General features: G+C 42.6%; 1 protein-coding gene across 1 annotated transcript; it reads left to right on the plus strand.

Annotated features, from left to right (window-relative positions):
* The first annotated feature begins 218 nt into the window (after positions 1–218).
* On the plus strand, positions 219–20356 carry LOC123763614 (uncharacterized). The gene is made up of 3 exons (XM_045750836.2): positions 219–585; positions 7538–7740; positions 13973–20356. Exons 1-3 carry the CDS (start codon positions 293–295, stop codon positions 14149–14151), a joined length of 675 nt encoding a protein of 224 aa, XP_045606792.2. The 5' UTR covers positions 219–292; the 3' UTR covers positions 14152–20356.
* The last annotated feature ends 923 nt before the right edge of the window (positions 20357–21279 follow it).

Raw genomic sequence — 21279 nt, forward strand, 5'->3', positions numbered from 1 at the left:
TGCCTTTCCACTCCCATCTGCATCGTGAGCCAAGGCTTTTCTTGTATGAGTTATTCCCATTGCTCTAGTAACTTGTGACGCAATGTTGTTTTTTTAATAAAATGTAGGCTTGTGTTCTACTTATTTTTTGTGTTCCCTGAGCGATAGCATGCAATGGTATTTTATTATATTTTATTTCAATCATATACAGGAAGGTAACAATACGTCAGACGTATGTGAGGATGGATTTGCCGTGTCCATGAAGATTTTGTAACACATGTCTCTTGGATTCGAGTGTTAATGTGTGTTTAAAATGGGTGAAAGAAGAGTTTGGTTAGAGAGGGAGGTGTGGCAAGAAGCGCCGCGCCCCCACCCACACACTCCCCGCCTCCGAATCTCCCACTTGTCTCACTCCGAGATGGCCGGATTTAGGATGCGACGGAGCAAGGTTTCAATAGTCCTAGGATGCTTCCTGGTGCTCTTCTTACTCCTGAAGAAGGGGACGCAGCTGCTGCACTTCGAGCACTTCATCCCCAGCCAAGAGCCCAAGGATGTGTGGGACGTGGTGGCCGATTTCAGTAACATGCCACAGTTGAACACGAGAATGTGAGTACTGTATAGCCCCAAACGTCTCCCTCTATATACATTCTTAACTCTCAAAGGTGTGCTCTCCTGTCCTCAGAACTGTTCTTCGATTGGGTTAAGAACGTAGCGGTTTATTTCAAAGGTGGTAAGTTTGTTAATGATCTTAGGTAAGAAAATACACGACTTTGATCAGGCGTCGCAAGAGGACACCAATAAGCCCAAACTGGAGTCAGGCTCCGAATGCAGCATCCTTCAATATATCAAACATTGCATAATATTCGAAGACTTGCCCAAGCAGAAATATAAGTGAAAGTCTATTAATGTGATGTCAGGTAAATGTATATATATATATATATATATATATATATATATATATATATATATATATATATATATATATATATATATATATATATATATATATATATATATATTCAGGAAATAGTTAATAAGCTTAATTATCCATACACCAGTACACCTACCCACATGTACACAAGGCAAGCACACACACTCGCCAGAACACATGCACTCTCGCATTTCATTTGCTCTCTCATGATTCTATGTATGACTAACTATCCTGTGAGAAGGAGGATATTAGATGAACTCTTTACTAGTAAATACACACACACACACACACACACACACACACACACACACACACACACACACACACACACACACACACACACACACACACACACACACACACACCAATATATGTATGTATGTATTCATTTAGTTGTGTTTGCGGGGGTTGAGCTCTGCTCTTTCGGCCCGCCTCTCAACTGTCAATCAACTTTTATTAACTACTAACGTTTTGTTTGTATGTATGTATGTATGTGTTTACTAGTTGTGTTTTTGCGGGGGTTGAGCTTTGCTCTTTCGGCCCGCCTCTCAACTGTTTACTAACTACTTTTTTTTTCCACACCACACACACACACACACACACACCCCAGGAAGCAGCCCGTGACAGCTGACTAACTCCCAGGTACCTCTTTACTGCTAGGTAACAGGGGCACTTAATGTGAAAGAAACTTTGCCCATTTGTTTCTGCCTTGTGCGGGAATCGAACCCGCGCCACAGAATTACGAGTCCTGCGCGCTATCCACCAGGCTACGAGGCCCCCATGTATGTATGTATGTATGTATGTATGTATGTATGTATGTATGTATGTATGTACGTATGTATGTATGTATGTATGTATGTATGTATGTATGTATGTATGTATGTATGTGTATGTATATGTATATGCAAACAAGCCTGAACGGTCTCCAGGCACATATGCAACTGAAAACTCACACCCCAGAAGTGACTCGAACTCATACTGCCAGAAGCACTCTGCAACTGATGTACAGGATCCCTTAACCACTCGACCATCACGACCGGACATAAGAGGATGGTTGTGTTCCTCACGTATGCCCAAAAGAATGAGGTGATTTGATAAAATACCATGCCCAAGATTACCAACCGAGTGCCGGCGGGGGGATGGAAATAGCCTCGGCTACCATCCTCTTTTGTCCGGTCGTGTTGGTCGAGCGGTTAAGGGATCCTGTATGCCAGCAGAGTGCTCCTGGCAGTATGGGTTCGAGTCACTTCTGGGGTGTGAGTTTTCAGTTGCATATAGTCCTGGGGATCATTCAGGCTTGTTTATATATATATATATATATATATATATATATATATATATATATATATATATATATATATATATATATATATATATATATATATATATATATATATATATAATCTGTGAGACATGGTGGAGGTAGTAGTATGGCTTGTGCATGTATAGTTGCCGCTTGAACTGTCTAACTTGACTTTATTGATGATGCAACTGCTGAGTGCATCAACAGAATAACTTCGGAGGTATACAGAAACATATCTGCTCAGACCCAATTAAATTCTTTAAACCCCATTGGGCAGCCCTTCACCTTCCAGCAAGACTCCTGGTTCAACCTAGACGACGAGCGGGTGTCTGCACACCTGCTCTACCTTGGAACCGCCGGAACACCTGGCGCGATTTTGATAGTGGTTCTCGATACTCAGGTGCTTGTGGTTAGGTGATCTTGGTGGGGTCCTGGTGTGCCCTCGGGGCGTGCTGAGCGTCTGGCTCCTGCTTTGCCGAATGTCACTGTAAGACGTAATTGTGTTCATGGCCAATTGGGCTCGACTTTAGACGCTATCGTGATTCTGCCGTTTGGTCATGGCTTCGTTCGACTACCCAAAGGCAATAGGACGCCTGACGCCTTATCGCCTGGGGGGTCACCAGATATCAATAGTTTTCCCTTCTGGTTTTCTGTATAGATTGGGATCTTGAACGCTCCTCTTGATCTCTCCCCTCCAGAGGTCTTCCCCGCCTGAGGCAGGCCTCAATAAACATCTTCCTAACAGTGTTTATTTACCGCTAAGCATAATGGTTTTCTGTGGATAGGCGACGTAAATATAGCCGCAAGACTTCGTTTCACCCTGCACAGGAACCCCCGGGGCACACGTGGAACTTGTACCGTCGTGACCCCGACAGCTGCTACCTCGCAGCAGGACACTAACAAGATACTGCCGAAGCAACCAAGGAGTTGTTCAAGGCCGAAAAGTGTAATGTTCTTAAATGCTTAAGTCAATCATCTGACCTGAACCCATGTGAGCATGCGTTTTAATTGATGAACACGGAAGATAAAAAGCCCTTGAAACAAACAGCAACTGTAGATGGCTCTTTTGTTATTAACAAACTTAGGTACTGCAGTAGAGGACTGGCAGAGGTTCACCAGGGAAGACATCCAGCCTCTGGTGATGTCTATAGATCGCAGACATAAGGCGCTCATCGCATGCAAAGGATTTCCAACCAAATAGTAAATACGACAGCTTTGTTCAAGAGTATATTAATGTGTTAAGTTACTTTTAATCCTCCATAATGGGAATCTATGAACAAAAAGGGCTGCGGTTCTTAACATGGTCCACCCGATATTGATGTACAAGCCTCATATCTGCACTTTAACCTCATAGCCACTGTATAATTGCAATTGAATATGCTGGACAACAGAGCCGAAGCAACATTGTGAGTAATATATTTCCACCTATGTCCCCCATGCTCGTGTGCAGCCTATAACTCTCCTTGTCTACCCTCTCAATTATTATCTTTATTTTGGCTTTCTTTTCAGATTCTGAGAATTAACAAAAAAAAAAAAACATACTGTGCTGCTATTTTTTCTATATAATCGAAGTCTACAGGAGCTGTAACTAAACATTTTATACGGCAAACATCTGAATAATGGAAAATTCCATTACTTTTAATAATTTTTTAATTAACTGCTTAATCATATCTCTCAGTTCGTGATGAAGGTGGAAGACTAACGGCGACTTGACCACTCACACACACACACACACACACACACACACACACACACACACACACACACACACACACACACACACACACACACACACACACACACACACACACACACACACACACACACACACACACACACACACACACACACACAACACTGTGTGTGTGTGTGTGTGTGTGTGTGTGTGTGTGTGTGTGTGTGTGTGTGTGTGTGTGTGTGTGTGTGATGCAGGACCTTGTACAGGATTGACATGCCATTGTTTTACACGGGTCTCTTCCCTACCCCCCCCCCCTTCCCTACCCTCCATATCTGGCCCTCTGACGTCATCATCCCGACCCCAGATCCAGGATAACACCCCCTCCCCCCCTCCCCTCTATCCTTCCCCTCCCCCTCATACATTGTTCACCTGTCGTCCCCTCGTCCCCCACTTGCCTCTCCACTATCCTCTTTTATTGTGTTTTTACTGGTGATTGTTGTGTGACGAGTGCTCACCTAGATGTGCTTGTTGGGTCGGCCGTCAGCGCCTGTGCCCCGCCGTAGAAGCTATCTTGAGGTTATCTTGAGTTGATTTCGGAGTTTTAGTGTCCCCGCGGCCCGATCCTCGACCAGGCCTCCACCCCCAGGAAGCAGCCCGTGACAGCTGACTAACTCCCAGGTACCTATTTACTGCTAGGTAACAGCTATACTTACTGTTTGACACAATGTCTACTGTTTCACTGGTCTTGTCTATCTGCATGTTAACTCTCGTCCACTAAATAAGTTCTTTCTTTCATCTCAGTGTCTTTAGTTTTCATATGCCTCACTGTCTTATTCCTCCCTGTGAACACTAATTCTTTACCCATGTAGCCAATTTCTATTAGAATCTTGTATGTCGTTATCATGTCTCCATTTCCATTATGATCTGGTAATTCTTGGGGAATACTACATCACATATTATTCCGCCATTGGTATTATATTGCTTCGTCAATATTATCCTGCAACTCCATCCCCTTGTTTATGATGCTAACTGCAAGTGTGTGCTGGATCTTGAGGGTAGTTCCTGAATTTACCTGGTTTATCTGAGGGCCACTAGCTTTAGTGGCCTCGACGGGGCATGAAGCCGGGGATTCGTCAAAGGTTCGTCGAAGTCGACGAACCCCTCACTGTCGAAGTCTTCACCCCTCTGTCGAAGTCTTCACCCCTCTGTCGAAGTCATCGTCCCACTGTCGAAGTCTTCACCCCTCTGTCGAAGTCTTCACCCCTCTGTCGAAGTCTTCACCCCTCTGTCGAAGTCTTCACCCCTCTGTCGAAGTCTTCACCCCTCTGTCGAAGTCATCGTCCCACTGTCGAAGTCTTCACCCCTCTGTCGAAGTCTTCACCCCTCTGTCGAAGTCATCGTCCCACTGTCGAAGTCTTCACCCCTCTGTCGAAGTCTTCACCCCTCTGTCGAAGTCATCGTCCCTCTGTTGAAGTCTTCACCCCTCTGTCGAAGTCTTCACCCCTCTGTCGAAGTCTTCACCCCTCTGTCGAAGTCTTCACCCCTCTGTCGAAGTCTTCACCCCTCTGTCGAAGTCTTCACCCCTCTGTCGAAGTCTTCACCCCTCTGTCGAAGTCTTCACCCCTCTGTCGAAGTCTTCGTCGATATAGAGCAAGCACACGATACGACCTCAGGCAGGTTATACTCCTACAACTATGCGACCTGGCGGTATACTCCTACAACTATGCGACCTGGCGGTATACTCCTACAAGTATGCGACCTGGCGGTATACTCCTACAACTATGCGACCTGGCGGTATACTCCTACAACTATGCGACCTGGCGGTATACTCCTACAACTATGCGACCTGGCGGTATACTCCTACAACTATGCGACCTGGCGGTATACTCCTACAACTATGCGACCTGGCGGTATACTCCTACAACTATGCGACCTGGCGGTATACTCCTACAACTATGCGACCTGGCGGTATACTCCTACAACTATGCGACCTGGCGGTATACTCCTACAACTATGCGACCTGGCGGTATACTCCTACAAGTATACAATATAGATCTTAGGAGGTCGTGTAATAACCTTTATTACCAGGTCTCTACACCTAAGATATACACAGGTCAGAACGGGAAATAAGTTAATCAGCCGAGACTCTCCAGCGGAAGAGGGTCCCTCGAGGACTTATATATTGTATAGTCAGCTTCCTCGCTCCCAGAAACGGTGTTACAACTGTCATAGACGGATGAGTCAACAGCTGTCATAGACAGAGGAGTCAGCAGTTGTCATAGACGGAGGAGTCAACAGCTGTCATAGACGGAGGAGTCAGCAGTTGTCATAGACGGAGGGGTCAACAGCTGTCATAGACGGAGGAGTCAGCAGTTGTCATAGACGGAGGGGTCAACAGCTGTCATAGACGGAGGAGTCAGCAGTTGTCATAGACGGAGGGATCAACAGCTGTCATAGACAGAGGAGTCAGCAGTTGTCATAGACGGAGGAGTCAACAGCTGTCATAGACGGAGGAGTCAGCAGTTGTCATAGACGGAGGGGTCAACAGCTGTCATAGACGGAGGAGTCAGCAGTTGTCATAGACGGAGGGATCAACAGCTGTCATAGACGGAGGAGTCAGCAGTTGTCATAGACGGAAGTGTCAACAGGTTTTAGTTAAAGACCTTGTCGTATATCTAACGAGTCCCTACATGGGACCCAAGCACCCTTGTGGCGCATACAATAGGCTTTATCTTCTCCCCACACCCACAACAGTGGTGGTGGCTAAAATTTCCCAGGCAGAGGGGGAGTCCTCTGATTATGTCGACAATTTGATTATGTCGACCCTTTATTATGTTATCTCTTGCAAAGAAGGCTCTAAGCATGTCTGTGCACCATCGAGGGGTCTCGTCTGTGTACATGGGGGTTGCCGCATTTTCCCGCCCTGTGCTGGATCGGGAGATATGGCACTGAATTATCCCAAAGGATTTTCTGGGTCTCTCCTAAACTGTCGACTTCACCGTCGCATCTGCTGGTCTACTGACCCATCTGTGAAGTATGTGAAGCTGTCAGATACCAAGTTTGCTTCTATATTCATCTGTGCAATGTTGCGTAGCAGTTGGGGATTAGTCTGATTCTTTTTTTCCTTCAGGAGACACAATGTTAAAAGTGCGGTGAGAGGGATTCCCAAGGGACTTGCATAACGAAGTCTGCATGTATTTCGTCGATATCCCCCTCTCAATGATTGTATTTGTGATCTCGAATATATTGAGTGTTTATTGCAATGTACCTGTACCTTACCCATGACCACCTTCCTCCAACACTTGTGGTGCGGCCATACCTGTCGCCCATCCAATTACTGCATGCCTCTTACTTTCTCTGTCCCCCCTCTCCTCTGCATCTCACTTTCTCTCGTTCTCCCCGCCTCTCTCTGCCACCCGCCTCTCACGCTATGCTGTGTATGTTATTTATTATTATTAACATCTCTATTGACAAAATTAATTACAATTTTGCCTAATCTGAGGATTTTGCTAGTCTTATTAAAGTGAGGATAATGCTGGTATTCACTGTCACGCAGGACAGAGGGTCATACATAAGACAATAGGTCTAAACTGTAGGCTGAAGCACATATATATCATGGTTACAATCAATGTTTTAATGCCGCCAGAGTGCGGTGGGAGCTGGTGGACGAGTCTGGCAACTACGACAGCTGGAGGTACGGGGTCATCACCTACGAGACGATGCTGGGGGGGTCGGTGCTGGGGCTGAACGAGAACCACGGAGAGGTGCTGGTGGAGCCCCTGGCCGCCCCTGACCACTACTACCAACAGGAGGTCTACACCACCAACAGCCTCTACGGCCTCATCACTGGTCAGTCTACCAATCACAAACTTTATTTCTGAATGGTTGGACAATTATAATTGAATTAGTTTACAAAATTTAAAGCACATTATTCATTTACTTACACCAGAAAAGACTAATTGTACCTATATATATAGTCATAATTATACAATTTATATATATAATAAAAAGGGCAATGTTAATTATGATATGATATTGAATAAATGAAAACAATAATCCAAGAAATTAGTGCTTTAATCTCTATAGAATACTCTAGTTCAACCTTTATTGAAGGTAAATTTCTTTTAAAATGGATTACTTAAACTGCAGTTGAGCTCAGAATTGATTAGCTTGATAATCCTATTAAAAACACATAAAATACTTATGGGGATTGACAGAGTGGAAAATGAAGAAATCTTCATAATGAACACCAATAGAACAAGACGGTGTGGATGGAAGATTGAGAGAAAAAAAAAACAGACGAGCCTTAAATGTAGGAGGAAAATTGCATAAACTAATTAAGCAGATTGTGGAAGTGAACTCCATTTATAATTTCAAAAGCGTATATGATACAAAAAACATTTTTTTGTATCATAACAAATTATCTAACCTAATTAGGTTAGATAAAAAAGTCATTGTATTTGACAAGTGAAAACCTTGACGGGAATTCGAGCCCAGCGTTCTCAGATTGCTGCTGCTTAACTAGTCCTCTCGACTAATTGGTCGCGTTTTTAATACGTTAATGTAACTAACGTTACAAAATACAACCTATTACGAAAGTAATAGCTCATAAATATTCACGTTTTCTATGCATCAGACTCGATAGGTTGGGTGGGTTGATTGGTTTCGTCCGGCTAAAAGGTTGGATCAAAGGCAAATCAAAAGAACGGGCTGGTTCACGACATAAGGTCAAAGAACAAGCATGACCACACCTATGACCTTACACGGAGGCTTGAGGTCTGTCTAAGACATTATATCAGCTTCTACTACCTCATGTACATCTGGTCACTCAGTAAGCTAAAATTGCTCTACCTCAGTTACCCTGTGAATCAACAAGTGACGATGTCCGCAGCCTAATAGTTAACATCCTTGTAACTCATGTTTGTCGACCACAAGGATATACATCGAGAGGTGTATTCCTCGTTTAGATGTATAGACACTGAAAGGTTAGGTTAGGTTAGTTCTGACTGTTCAAAACTAAAGTATACTTACGAGTTGGTTAGGTTAGGTTAGGTTAGGTTAGGTTAGGTTAGGTTAGGTTAGTTCTGACTGTTCAAAACTAAAGTATACTTACGAGTTGGTTAGGTTAGGTTAGGTTAGGTTAGGTTAGGTTAGTTCTGACTGTTCAAAACTAAAGTATACTTACGAGTTGGTTAGTAAACTATTATGGTGGCCGTAATAACCTTCCAGAAGCTGATAGGCCTAAACGCAGCACCAAACCATTTTTGGCTACGGGCAACCTTCATAATAATAGTAACAATGACAATAATTAACAATAATAATTGTTATTATATTGGCTTATTAGTATTGTTAATTTCTTTTAGTAAAATTATAGCACTTGACGTCTGTTAAACACCATTTTGTGTCACAGACATCCATTCACGATGTTTGAAGTGACCACGTTATGATTGGCAGCCTATTGTCAGAGCAAGATAGCTAATTGTGCGTGTTATGATAGGAGAGTCAGCACTGGCCCATCCACAGGCTATCCTCGTCCAAGCTATGGTCGTCCCAAACCCATCCTCAGGCGTGCTATCTTGCACAAAGGAACTTTATAATAATAATAATAATAATAATAATAATAATAATAATAATAATAATAATAATAATAATAATAATATAAATAATAATAAAAATAACAATAAAAATAATAATTTATCAATGTTAAAGTATATACATATGATACAATGGAAAATTCACATGCAAGAAATGTACATTATATATATAGCCACTAATACGCAGAGCGGGATTTTGTAAACTGTGAAAGACACGGTCCAGACTCCGGAATATGGATGTTTGGCAGTGCGTCGAATATTCGGCAGTGCGTCGAATATTCGGCAGTGCGTCGAATATTCGGCAGTGCGTCGAATATTCGGCAGTGCGTCGAATATTCGGCAGTGCGTCGAATATTCCTCAGTGCGTCGAATATTCGGCAGTGCGTCGAATATTCGGCAGTGTGTCGAATATTCGGCAGTGCGTCGAATATTCGGCAGTGTGTCGAATATTCGGCAGTGCGTCGAATATTCGGCAGTGTGTCGAATATTCGGCAGTGTGTCGAATATTCGGCAGTGCGTCGAATATTCGGCAGTGTGTCGAATATTCGGCAGTGTGTCGAATATTCGGCAGTGTGTCGAATATTCGGCAGTGCGTCGAATATTCGGCAGTGTCGAATATTCGGCAGTGTGTCGAATATTCGGCAGTGTGTCGAATATTCGGCAGTGTCGAATATTCGGCAGTGTGTCGAATATTCGGCAGTGCGTCGAATATTCGGCAGTGCGTCGAATATTCGACAATGTGTCGAATATTCGGCAGTGCGTCGAATATTCGGCAGTGTGTCGAATATTCGGCAGTGCGTCGAATATTCGGCAGTGCGTCGAATATTCGGCAGTGCGTCGAATATTCGGCAGTGCGTCGAATATTCGGCAGTGTCGAATATTCGGCAGTGCGTCGAATATTCGGCAGTGCGTCGAATATTCTGCAGTGTGTCGAATATTCGGCAGTGCGTCGAATATTCGGCAGTGCGTCGAATATTCGGCAGTGCGTCGAATATTCGGCAGTGCGTCGAATATTCGGCAGTGCGTCGAATATTCGGCAGTGTGTCGAATATTCGGCAGTGTGTCGAATATTCGGCAGTGCGTCGAATATTCGGCAGTGTGTCGAATATTCGGCAGTGCGTCGAATATTCGGCAGTGTGTCGAATATTCGGCAGTGTGTCGAATATTCGGCAGTGCGTCGAATATTCGGCAGTGTGTCGAATATTCGGCAGTGTGTCGAATATTCGGCAGTGTGTCGAATATTCGGCAGTGCGTCGAATATTCGGCAGTGTCGAATATTCGGCAGTGTGTCGAATATTCGGCAGTGTGTCGAATATTCGGCAGTGTGTCGAATATTCGGCAGTGTGTCGAATATTCGGCAGTGCGTCGAATATTCGACAGTGTGTCGAATATTCGGCAGTGCGTCGAATATTCGGCAGTGTGTCGAATATTCGGCAGTGCGTCGAATATTCGGCAGTGCGTCGAATATTCGGCAGTGCGTCGAATATTCGGCAGTGCGTCGAATATTCGGCAGTGTGTCGAATATTCGGCTTGCGTCGAATATTCGGCAGTGCGTCGAATATTCTGCAGTGTGTCGAATATTCGGCAGTGTGTCGAATATTCGGCAGTGCGTCGAATATTCTGCAGTGTGTCGAATATTCGGCAGTGTGTCGAATATTCGGCAGTGTGTCGAATATTCGGCAGTGTGTCGAATATTCGGCAGTGTCGAATATTCGGCAGTGTGTCGAATATTCGGCAGTGTGTCGAATATTCGGCAGTGTGTCGAATATTCGGCAGTGCGTCGAATATTCGGCAGTATGTCGTGTTTGATATAATTTCCCACAAAACCAAAACATCTAACATAGGCTTAATTTGACACAAAACTATAATATATACTACGTAATAATAATTTATATATATTAGAGAAAATACGTTTTTGAATAACGAGTACAAATGAATCTACGACTGTGGCTTTGGGAACGACCAGAGCTTGGACGAGCATAGTCTGAGGATGGACTAGCTGCTTTAAAGTCCATCACGGGCTCACCATAGCCCGTGCTACTTGCAACTTTTTCAACAAAATAACAATAGCTGCGTTAGTCGATTAAGTATAATATAGTCGATTAAGGCAGTGTCTGGGATGCTCCCGGACGCAGGTTCGAATCCTCGTCACGGCCCTTGTGGATTTGTTCATTTAACAATAGCTGCGTTAGAAAGGGTACCCACAAGCCGACGCCACCACACTACTCCTCGCTACATTCTAGTCTGTGGCATCAGAGGTCAAAGGTCAGGAACAATGAAATAGTAAGCAGCGATTGATAGAGGCGAAGTTAGTTATTTATCTATTAAATTCCCTCGAGTCCCATGTTATATGACTTGCTGTGTTCTTAAGGTCAAAGGTCAATTGCAGCGTCAGGAAGTATTGATAGAGGGACCCAAGTAAGGGTCATTACAACTCAACTGTGGCCTCGTTGGCTGTTCATGTTGATCATTACTTATAATAGTAGTAGTAGTACTATTATACTGTAGTTGTAGTAGTAATAGTAATAGTCAGCTTCATTAGGTATTGTAAGTGTGAAGTCTCTGCAGTGTGCAGTCGGAACCCTGTAATGTTACCAGACAAAATAGTCCGTCTTCTACTGTTGCAAGAGATAAGAACATAATAATATAACAAGCACCAGGATTATTGGCCCATTTACGGGGCAGCTCTTCTTTATATCCACACACATTCATATATATATATATATATATATATATATATATATATATATATATATATATATATATATATATATATATATATATATATATATATATATATGTCTAACTTACGCTTAAAACTATCCATAGCTCCCACGTCCATTATGTCACTCGGCAATTTACGCCAAAAATCAACTATCATGTTTCCAAACCAGTATTTACCCAGGTCTTATTTTAATCTAAACTTATCCAATTTGTATACATTGTATCGTGTTCTAGTTTGTGTTTCTGTATTTAACACATTAATATTTCTTGTAATTTATTTGTATACATCAGGCATTTCACCTTTACTCTTCTAGTTTCTAGAATGTAAACTAAACCTTCTTAACCTATGTACACATTGGAGGTTTCTAATTCTTGGAATAAACTTTGTCATCTTTCTATGTACCCGTTGGAGTGAAGTTATGAGCATCCTATAGTACTGCGACTTAAAATGAAATACAGTCTAATTTCGGCCTAATAAGATCATAATAACCCTGATCGCTAACGCTTCTAAAAATATATCGTAGTATCCTATTGGCCTTATATCGTATATTTATGCAATTATTTTTGGCTTAAAATTCCTACAATAATGATTTTCTGATCTTTTTCGCATTCAGAATTCTCAATTTCAACACTATTCAGCTGATATCTGGCAAGTATCATACTTCGTAGGCCGAGAACACTCCGTTGGTCAACATTACACGGCATCTGCCAGGATTTCTTCCGTTTTAAAAGCCTGTCTAGATTGTCTCGAAGCCATTTTGAGTCTTGAATTTATTTCCCGGTCTAATTTTGTATCGTCTGCAAATCAAAATATTACTGTTTAATCCTCTCCAAATCCTTAATATTATATATATATTATATATAACACTGGTATATATAACCGGCGGCAATATATATATATATATATATATATATATATATATATATATATATATATATATATATATATATATATATATATATATATATATATATATATTATATATATATATTATATATATATATATTGTAAACAACAGAGGTCTCAGGACAGAGCCTTACAACAGTTTCCCAATCCGTCTTAGCTCCATTTATGGTAATTGTTTTCTTTGAAATAGCAATACTCTTCTCTAAATTAGAATAATACCATGAACAACTAACTTTCTAACGTGTCTTTCGTGAGGCACAGTATCGAAGGCTTGGCTAAAGTCAAGGTACACAACGTTGCAATCCTTGCCACTATCAACTGCCTCAAACATGCTGGAAAATACGAGAGAGAAAATTTGTCTAACATGAGCGGTCTTTAGAAAAACCTGTGTTGTGAAAACTTTATTAATCTCGGTGTTAGGTGATCTCCCTGGGTACCGTGATTTCCTTTCAGGCTCCATTCGGAGTTTCGATTTGCCATACAGATATTGCAGCAATCCCTTCAGAAGTCACGACCACCATGTTGCAATCCCACTAGCAATACACCCACCTCCTCTCCACCCACCATGTCTTAAACTTTTGTATTGTGATATATGCTTGGCATACATAACTGGGCGATGCCTTTATGGATTGACTGAAACCGGAAAATATCTAGTTGGGTCATTTTGAGTCACAATCGACTTGAGAATGGTCCAGGACGGACCGAAACGTCGTCGTCCCTTCACCTTCTAATGCGTGGTCTGGTCAACTTACTTTAGCCACGTTATTGTGACTCATCGCCTGCATGTAGTTGGGTCATTATTTATATTATTATTATCTTGTTTACGTTTTAATTTGTTACCTCTTGGTGCCCACAGTCAAGAACTACGGCAAGATGCACTTCCGACGGAGCACTCGAGAGGGTCGGGAAGGCACTCTGGTAGAGCAGGAAGTCTTCAGCGACTGTCCTCTCCTCTTCCACTACCTCTGCGTTATTGAGATCAACCTCGCCAGACACGAGTTCTTCAAGAATCTGGGCAACTGGTTCGCCAAGTAAAACCGGCAGCAGTAGTTAGTAGTGAACCACCGGGTGCTAACTACTAGACTACCGAGGAGTCTACGGGCTCTCTCACACTCTTGACACATACACACATACATGACAATGCAGTACAGTTCGCTTCGTTCACGACTCATACCTGGTTCATGGGGTTCTGGGAGTTCTTCTACTCCCCAAGCCCGGCCCGAGGCCAGGCTTGACTTGTGAGAGCTTGGTCCACCAGGCTGTTGCTTGGAGCGGCCCGCAGGCCCCCATACCCACCACAGCCCGGTTGGTCCGGCACTCCTTGGAGGTAATCGGGGATCCTGAGTTCAATTCCCAGCGAGACAGATATGGTTGGGCACGTTTCCTTTCACCTAATGCCTTTTTATATGTAGGAACCAAGAGGGAGAGAAACTTGAGAACACTCACCCGACACAGAGACGTCTGATCAGTGCCGCTCTGCTCCACGGGTCTCGAACCAACACATACATGGCTTGAAAGTTAACAGGCAACTTAAAGGCGTTATATATGTGTTGGGAGGACGAGACACCATGTGCGTATAACTCTCGTCCTGTAACTACACTAAGGTAGTTACACACGCAGGGGGGGGGCGGGTGGCTGAGTGGACAGCACGCTGGACGCGTGATCCTGTGGTCCGGGGTTCGATTCCCGGCGCCGGCGAGAAACAATGGGTATAGTTTCCTTCACCCTGATGCCCCTGTTACCTAGCAGTAAATAGGTACCTGGGAGTTAGTCAGCTGTCACGGGCTGCTTCGTGTGTGTGTGTGGGGAGGTGGGGGGGAAATAGTAGTTAGTAACAGTTGATTGACAGTTGAGAAGCGGGCCGAAAGAGCAGAGCTCAACTCCCGCAAACACAACTAGGTGAATACACACACACACACACACAAGTCCGAAGGTATGCTACTAGACTAGTCCCAGAACTAAGAGGCATGAGTTATGAGGAAAGGCTGCGGGAAATGCACCTTACGACACTGGAAGACAGAAGAGTAAGGGGGGACATGATCACAACCTACAAAATCCTCAGGAGAATCGACCGGGTAAACAAGGATGAACTATTCAACACTGGTGGGACGCGAACAAGGGGACACAGGTGGAAGCTGAGTACCCAAATGAGCCACAGAGACGTTAGAAAGAACTTTTTCAGTGTCAGAGTAGTTAGTAAATGGAATGCATTAGGAAGTGATGTGGTGGAGGCTGACTCCATACACAGTTTCAAATGTAGATATGACAGAGCCCAATAGGCTCAGGAATCTGTACACCAGTTGATTGACGGTTGAGAGGCGGGACCAAAGAGCCAGAGCTCAACCCCCGCAAGCACAATTAGGTGAGTACACACACACACACGCACACACACACACACACACACACACACACACACACACACACACACACACACACACACACACACACACACACACACGCACACACACGCACACACACGCGCACACACACACACACACACACGCGCACACACACACACACGCGCACACACACACACACACACACACACACACACACACACACACACACACACACACACACACACACACACACACACACACACACACACACACACACACGCACACACACACACACTTGTAGGGAATCATTTCTGGAATAAGGACAGTTGGCAGCATAGATCATTAAGTAAGCCATATACGCTACACAACAGCAAGTAGTCGCCCGGTGTTGCTCAGGGGCTTACCACTTCGGGAAGCTAAACCACTTAATTTGTTTTGAACTTCGATGACATTTTGTTTTTTTCTGAAGCGTAGTGGAGGATGAGAAGAGAATGTGATGTTATCGTTCAGATCATTATGGTTTATTTTATTTTAGGAACCAACTGGACTATACTTAAGCTTCAATTCATGTGTTTTACAGTTTAATATTAAGGATATCTGTTTTAGAATGGATGAACTTATTTTGTTCCGTTTTATTTGATGTATATTTTAGATAAATGAGGCTACGGGCTGAATTACTCAAGTTTTGCTCTGTTGCAGCCTAATCAAGAGAAGGATTGTAATTCTACTTTTACAATTAAACTATATAAATGTTTCTTACTGAAATAATTTCGCCACATTATTATCACAGGATTTCCGTCCGGTGCTTCGGTGCAAGCCAAACATAACAGTATCAATAAATTTGAAAATGCAGAGCATTTAAAATTTGTTTTTCAGTCTTAGACATCCATATATGCTTTGTGCAGTGGCGGCATTGTAATCAGTAAGACCTAATAGGTTTGTACTGGCAAAGCTACGTGTTGTAGGGGAGTTTTATAAGACCATAGCACCTGGGTGTAGGATATTATATGAAACAAAGTATGATAGCCTAACCCCAGCGTCGTACTAAAGTGCCCTTATCCTAGCCTACTAGAAGACCCAAAACAGAAAACTGGACAACGTGTCCATTTCGTGATCCGCTTCAATTTTCTAGTACGACAATTGTTGGCCTTAAGTAGAGTATACGTCATAATGCGACGTACTATTAGGAGGACATGTTATTCTCCCAGTGGCCTTGTTATTACACTATTTTCACTTGAACTGAAGGTAGAAGACTAGGATTGATTAGTAATTGTGCTACAGTTTATCTGCAAGCTAAGATCTGTTATTCTACATCAGTTCATCTGAAGCCTGTCCCTAAAAACTAATTTTTGGTGAGTTTTTTGTTTATTAGTCATTATTATTAACAAAGTTTAATGCTAAGTGATAATCATGGTGACAGCTCTGTTTTGGGGGGAATCGTGCCAACATAATTGCATTTTTAACTGAATTAGCCAAATCGTCAAAATGGCAGGGTTTTAGTGCAAATTAATGTGTCGTAATTGGCGCAGGAGTGTGGACTGTGATGGGGATAAATTGTTGTTTATTTATAAGAATTACATAAGAAACTTATGTAATTTTTCCTCACCAGGAAGAATTACATAAGTTTCTGAATAAATTCCACAACTTCCATCAGAAGAAATTTGATGGTCAATGTAGGAAAAGGTAAGATTATGATGTTTGAGAGAAAAGAACGAGATGATGTGGATATGGTAGATCGTTTTAAGAACATAAGAACAAGGTAACTGCAGAAGGCCTATTGGCCCATACGAGGCAGCTCCTATCTATAACCACCCAATCCCACTCATAAACATGTCCAACTCACACTTGAAACAATCGAGGGACCCCACCTCCACCACGTTATGCGGTAATTGGTTCCACAAATTTTAAAGTGGCAAAACATATAGTGATGCAACATGAGGGAAGAGGCATTAAGTTTTAAATAACTTGTGAACAATATTTGATTAAAATGGATGTACGGAAAGTGAAATAAGAGAAAGTAATAAGTTGGAGAAGATTGATAGATGTGATCAGTACAATGAAAGAAAGGAATTGTATTATGGAAATTTAGACATGACAGAGAAAGCTCTGGTATATGGAAAGGGCACAGTGCTCAAGCAGTGAAAATGATTATAACAATCAGTAAGTACAGGCGAGATGTGGAATCAATATCAATTACAGTCAATATTGACTTATTAAATACGTGCATATGTGACATACTAAACATACTAGTTTACCTTGAAAAGCTTCATAGAAAACACCAACCTTACCTAACCTTCTTAGTATGTTAAGATAAGCATCTTATTGCTTCGTAATTACAATTACTACTTAACCTATTATAGGTATAAGTTAAGCAATAATTGTAATTACGAAGCAATAAGATGCTTATCTTAACATACTAAGAAGGTCGGTGTTTTCTATGAAGCTTTTCAAGGTAAACTAGTATGTTTAGTATGTCACATATGCACGTATTTAATAAGTCAATATTGACTATACGAAAGTGCGAGAACGGGTTGGTGGACTGGGTGAGGGAATATGTGCAGTAGTGGACTGGGTGAGGAGCAATACATGAAAGTGGTATGGACATGTTACTGATGCTAACAGACTGCCTGGAAATTCGTTAGCAATCGAGAAGGGTGCACAAGAGGTAAATAAGGGGATCATGTGGTTGAGACGGAACACCAACATCTTGTAAAGGAAGACTGGAAAATATATGAAAACAAAGAGGATGAGGAAAGTGCCGTTAATGAGCTTAATTGGATGAAAGGTTTGCGTGGTGACAAAGGATTAGAATCTATTGGGGAAACATCTCTTGCGGAGCTCGCGGGAGGGTATAATAAGATGAACTTATTAAAACATATAGTATGGACCCACTTTCCCTATGATGCTCTGCCATGTGCTCCTGTTGTTTACATTTGACTATGGGGGAGTAACCAATGCTGCCTCCGTTTTAAAATACAGCATCAGCTCTGAATCATTAGATTATATCGGAAGTTAGAGCATTTATAATGCCAATTATCCCACACAATAACATTTGAGCAGTTAAGAGAATCTTTCATGTACAATTGGAGCTAAATGTTACTATATAAGGTACGATTGTTTGCGCCCATCTTTAAAATATATATTTTGTTATGAAATATGTATTTATTAATGTGTTTGCGAGTAAATGCAATGATATATAATGAAAATAAATAAACCATAGATAATAGGCAGTATATATATTAGTTTGGTGTTGGTCTGAAGTCTAAACACAGTACAGGACTAAAGTCAACTATATATATACACGGAGAAGAGAGGCTCACCTCTCGGTGTATATATATATCCCTGTGTGTATATATTTATAGACTACACTTGAAAATAGCCACGATACAGCTGTGAGTACAGTAATGGGCGGGTGTGTAGCAGTGTCTCCACATAAATATTATATAAAACATCCAGTATCTAAGATAATTTACACATGTTAACTATCACTGCTAAAATATATATATTGGCCATGTAAACATTGAGTATAATACCAGCGTGTATTCTGAGTCAGGCGGCGCACGACGGTAGTGTGGCGTGGACAATATGAGTATCGGATCCCTTTGTGCAATTTGCTTTGTTCTCGACTCACAATTGGTGATCACCCGCTCGATTCCCAGTCAGAAATAGCTGGACACGTTTCCCTTCACCTCGTGCCTCTGTTCACTTACCAGTAAATAGATACCCCGGACCATATTTGGATAATTTGCTCCATAATACTTCATTGACGACGCTTACACAGTATTTATTAATATTAAAAAATAATGCCATCGAGATATATATTTTTTTAATATATAAAAGGAACATCAACGAGTTTTGTAAACACAGCCTAATGACGCATCAGCTCAGCAACTTAACCCGTTTTTAATTAAATATTTCCCATCAGCCATATTGAGATGCTGTGGAGAGTTTGATAGTTCTTTGGATATGATACAATTTTATCCCAATTAGTGCCAGAACCAGCGGTACGTCATCGGTACGTTACCTCGTGACGTCACCAGTAACACGCAGACCCTTGGCCCTCACACGCAACAGGTGCTCCTGTGACGTCACATGCAACACGTGGCCTCGTGACGTCACCAGTAACACGCAGACCCTTGGCCCTCACACGCAACAGGTGCTCCTGTGACGTCACATGCAACACGTGGCCTCGTGACGTCACCAGTAACACGCAGACCCTTGGCCCTCACACGCAACAGGTGCTCCTGTGACGTCACATGCAACACGTGGCCTCGTGACGTCACCAGTAACACGCAGACCCTTGGCCCTCACACGCAACAGGTGCTCCTGTGACGTCACATGCAACACGTGGCCTCGTGACGTCACCAGTAACACGCAGACCCTTGGCCCTCACACGCAACAGGTGCTCCTGTGACGTCACACGCAACACGTGGCCTCGTGACGTCACCAGTAACACGCAAACCCTTGGCCCTCACACGCAACAGGTGCTCCTGTGACGTCACACGTAATGTGTGACTTAGTGACGTCACAGATAAAGCGATGGTCCGAGTGTCTTAACATTGTCACTTGTCCACTTAATACGACACAATTAGAAAATCTTGACGTGAAAATTAAAATGTTATTTTTGCAGGCAGCATCTTGATATGCATTTTTTTCTTTAAGTAAGTGTATTATATTACATACATACATGTTTACATAACTTTATCTTCAGGATAGCGTGTTGCAGGTGTATGTTATAAACACAGGATCCCTGTGATCACATAACACCCCACAACACTGACAATATGATATTACAGAGAATTATATAATATACGCTATTTTTATACCTATTGTGAAAAGTGTGAACCATTTGATCTGGGACAAGTTTGAATGTTTACCAAATAAACGTTTTTGTCGAAATATTCAATAGTATCTTTTGTCCTTTATAGAGGTTTAGAAAATAAAGTTGCTTGGTGAATATATATATATATATATATATATATATATATAGGGGGGTACCACCACTGGTGTAATTATAGGGACCCACAGCCTCAGAGAAGGGAACACAGAGCACTCAGGGAAAAACTTGACATTTAACTCTGAATACGAAAGAGTGTTCACTTCTCCTACCACCCCCTTTTTTTTTTATTATGATGTACACTTTATTATGCAAGGTTATACAGTTACATATCTGATTTTATACAAAAAATGAACATTAAGAGGACACAAGAAAAAGTTCGCTTCCTAGAGGCTGTAGATTTCCTCGAACTCCTCCGACGCCGGGCAGGAACCGAGGATGCAGCGGGCATTTCCCCTCTGGATCGCGACACTGAGGCGCTGAAAGAGAAAACTTGCTGCTCTAGGGTCTCTTGTGGTGTCAATGAGCTTGGAACCAAGATCCTTAAGAAACCTTCTTGCACTCTCACCCCATGGGCCTAGGGTCTCAGACCCTATTGGAACGAAATTGTACCTTTGATCTAATTGCCTGTACTTGACTGACTTTTGTTTTTCTCTGTGTGTCGCTGCGGCTCCTGCCGTGCCGGCAGAGAGGGTGATGTATGTCGTTGCCAGGGTGGATACGCAAGTATAGTCCCATGCTAACTGCCTGCCACCCTTCCACGGACGCAGTGTGATTCCGTCTGGTCGGCCGGCAAAGCTAACAGAGTCACGGTTCAGTAGGTTGCGGGGCTCTCTCTCCGCTGGACACTGAGCAGAGGCAAGGCTTCTTTTAATGATGTCGTTGACTTCGTCGTGTCTAGTGTGCCAACCACCCGATTTTCCACAGTGCAGGCCATGCAATCCATATTCGTCAGCATCTGCCTCGCCGCAAATACACCTGTGAACA

The sequence above is a fragment of the Procambarus clarkii genome, chromosome 52 (assembly GCF_040958095.1).
Source record: "Procambarus clarkii isolate CNS0578487 chromosome 52, FALCON_Pclarkii_2.0, whole genome shotgun sequence".
Classification (NCBI taxonomy): Eukaryota; Metazoa; Arthropoda; class Malacostraca; order Decapoda; family Cambaridae; genus Procambarus; species Procambarus clarkii.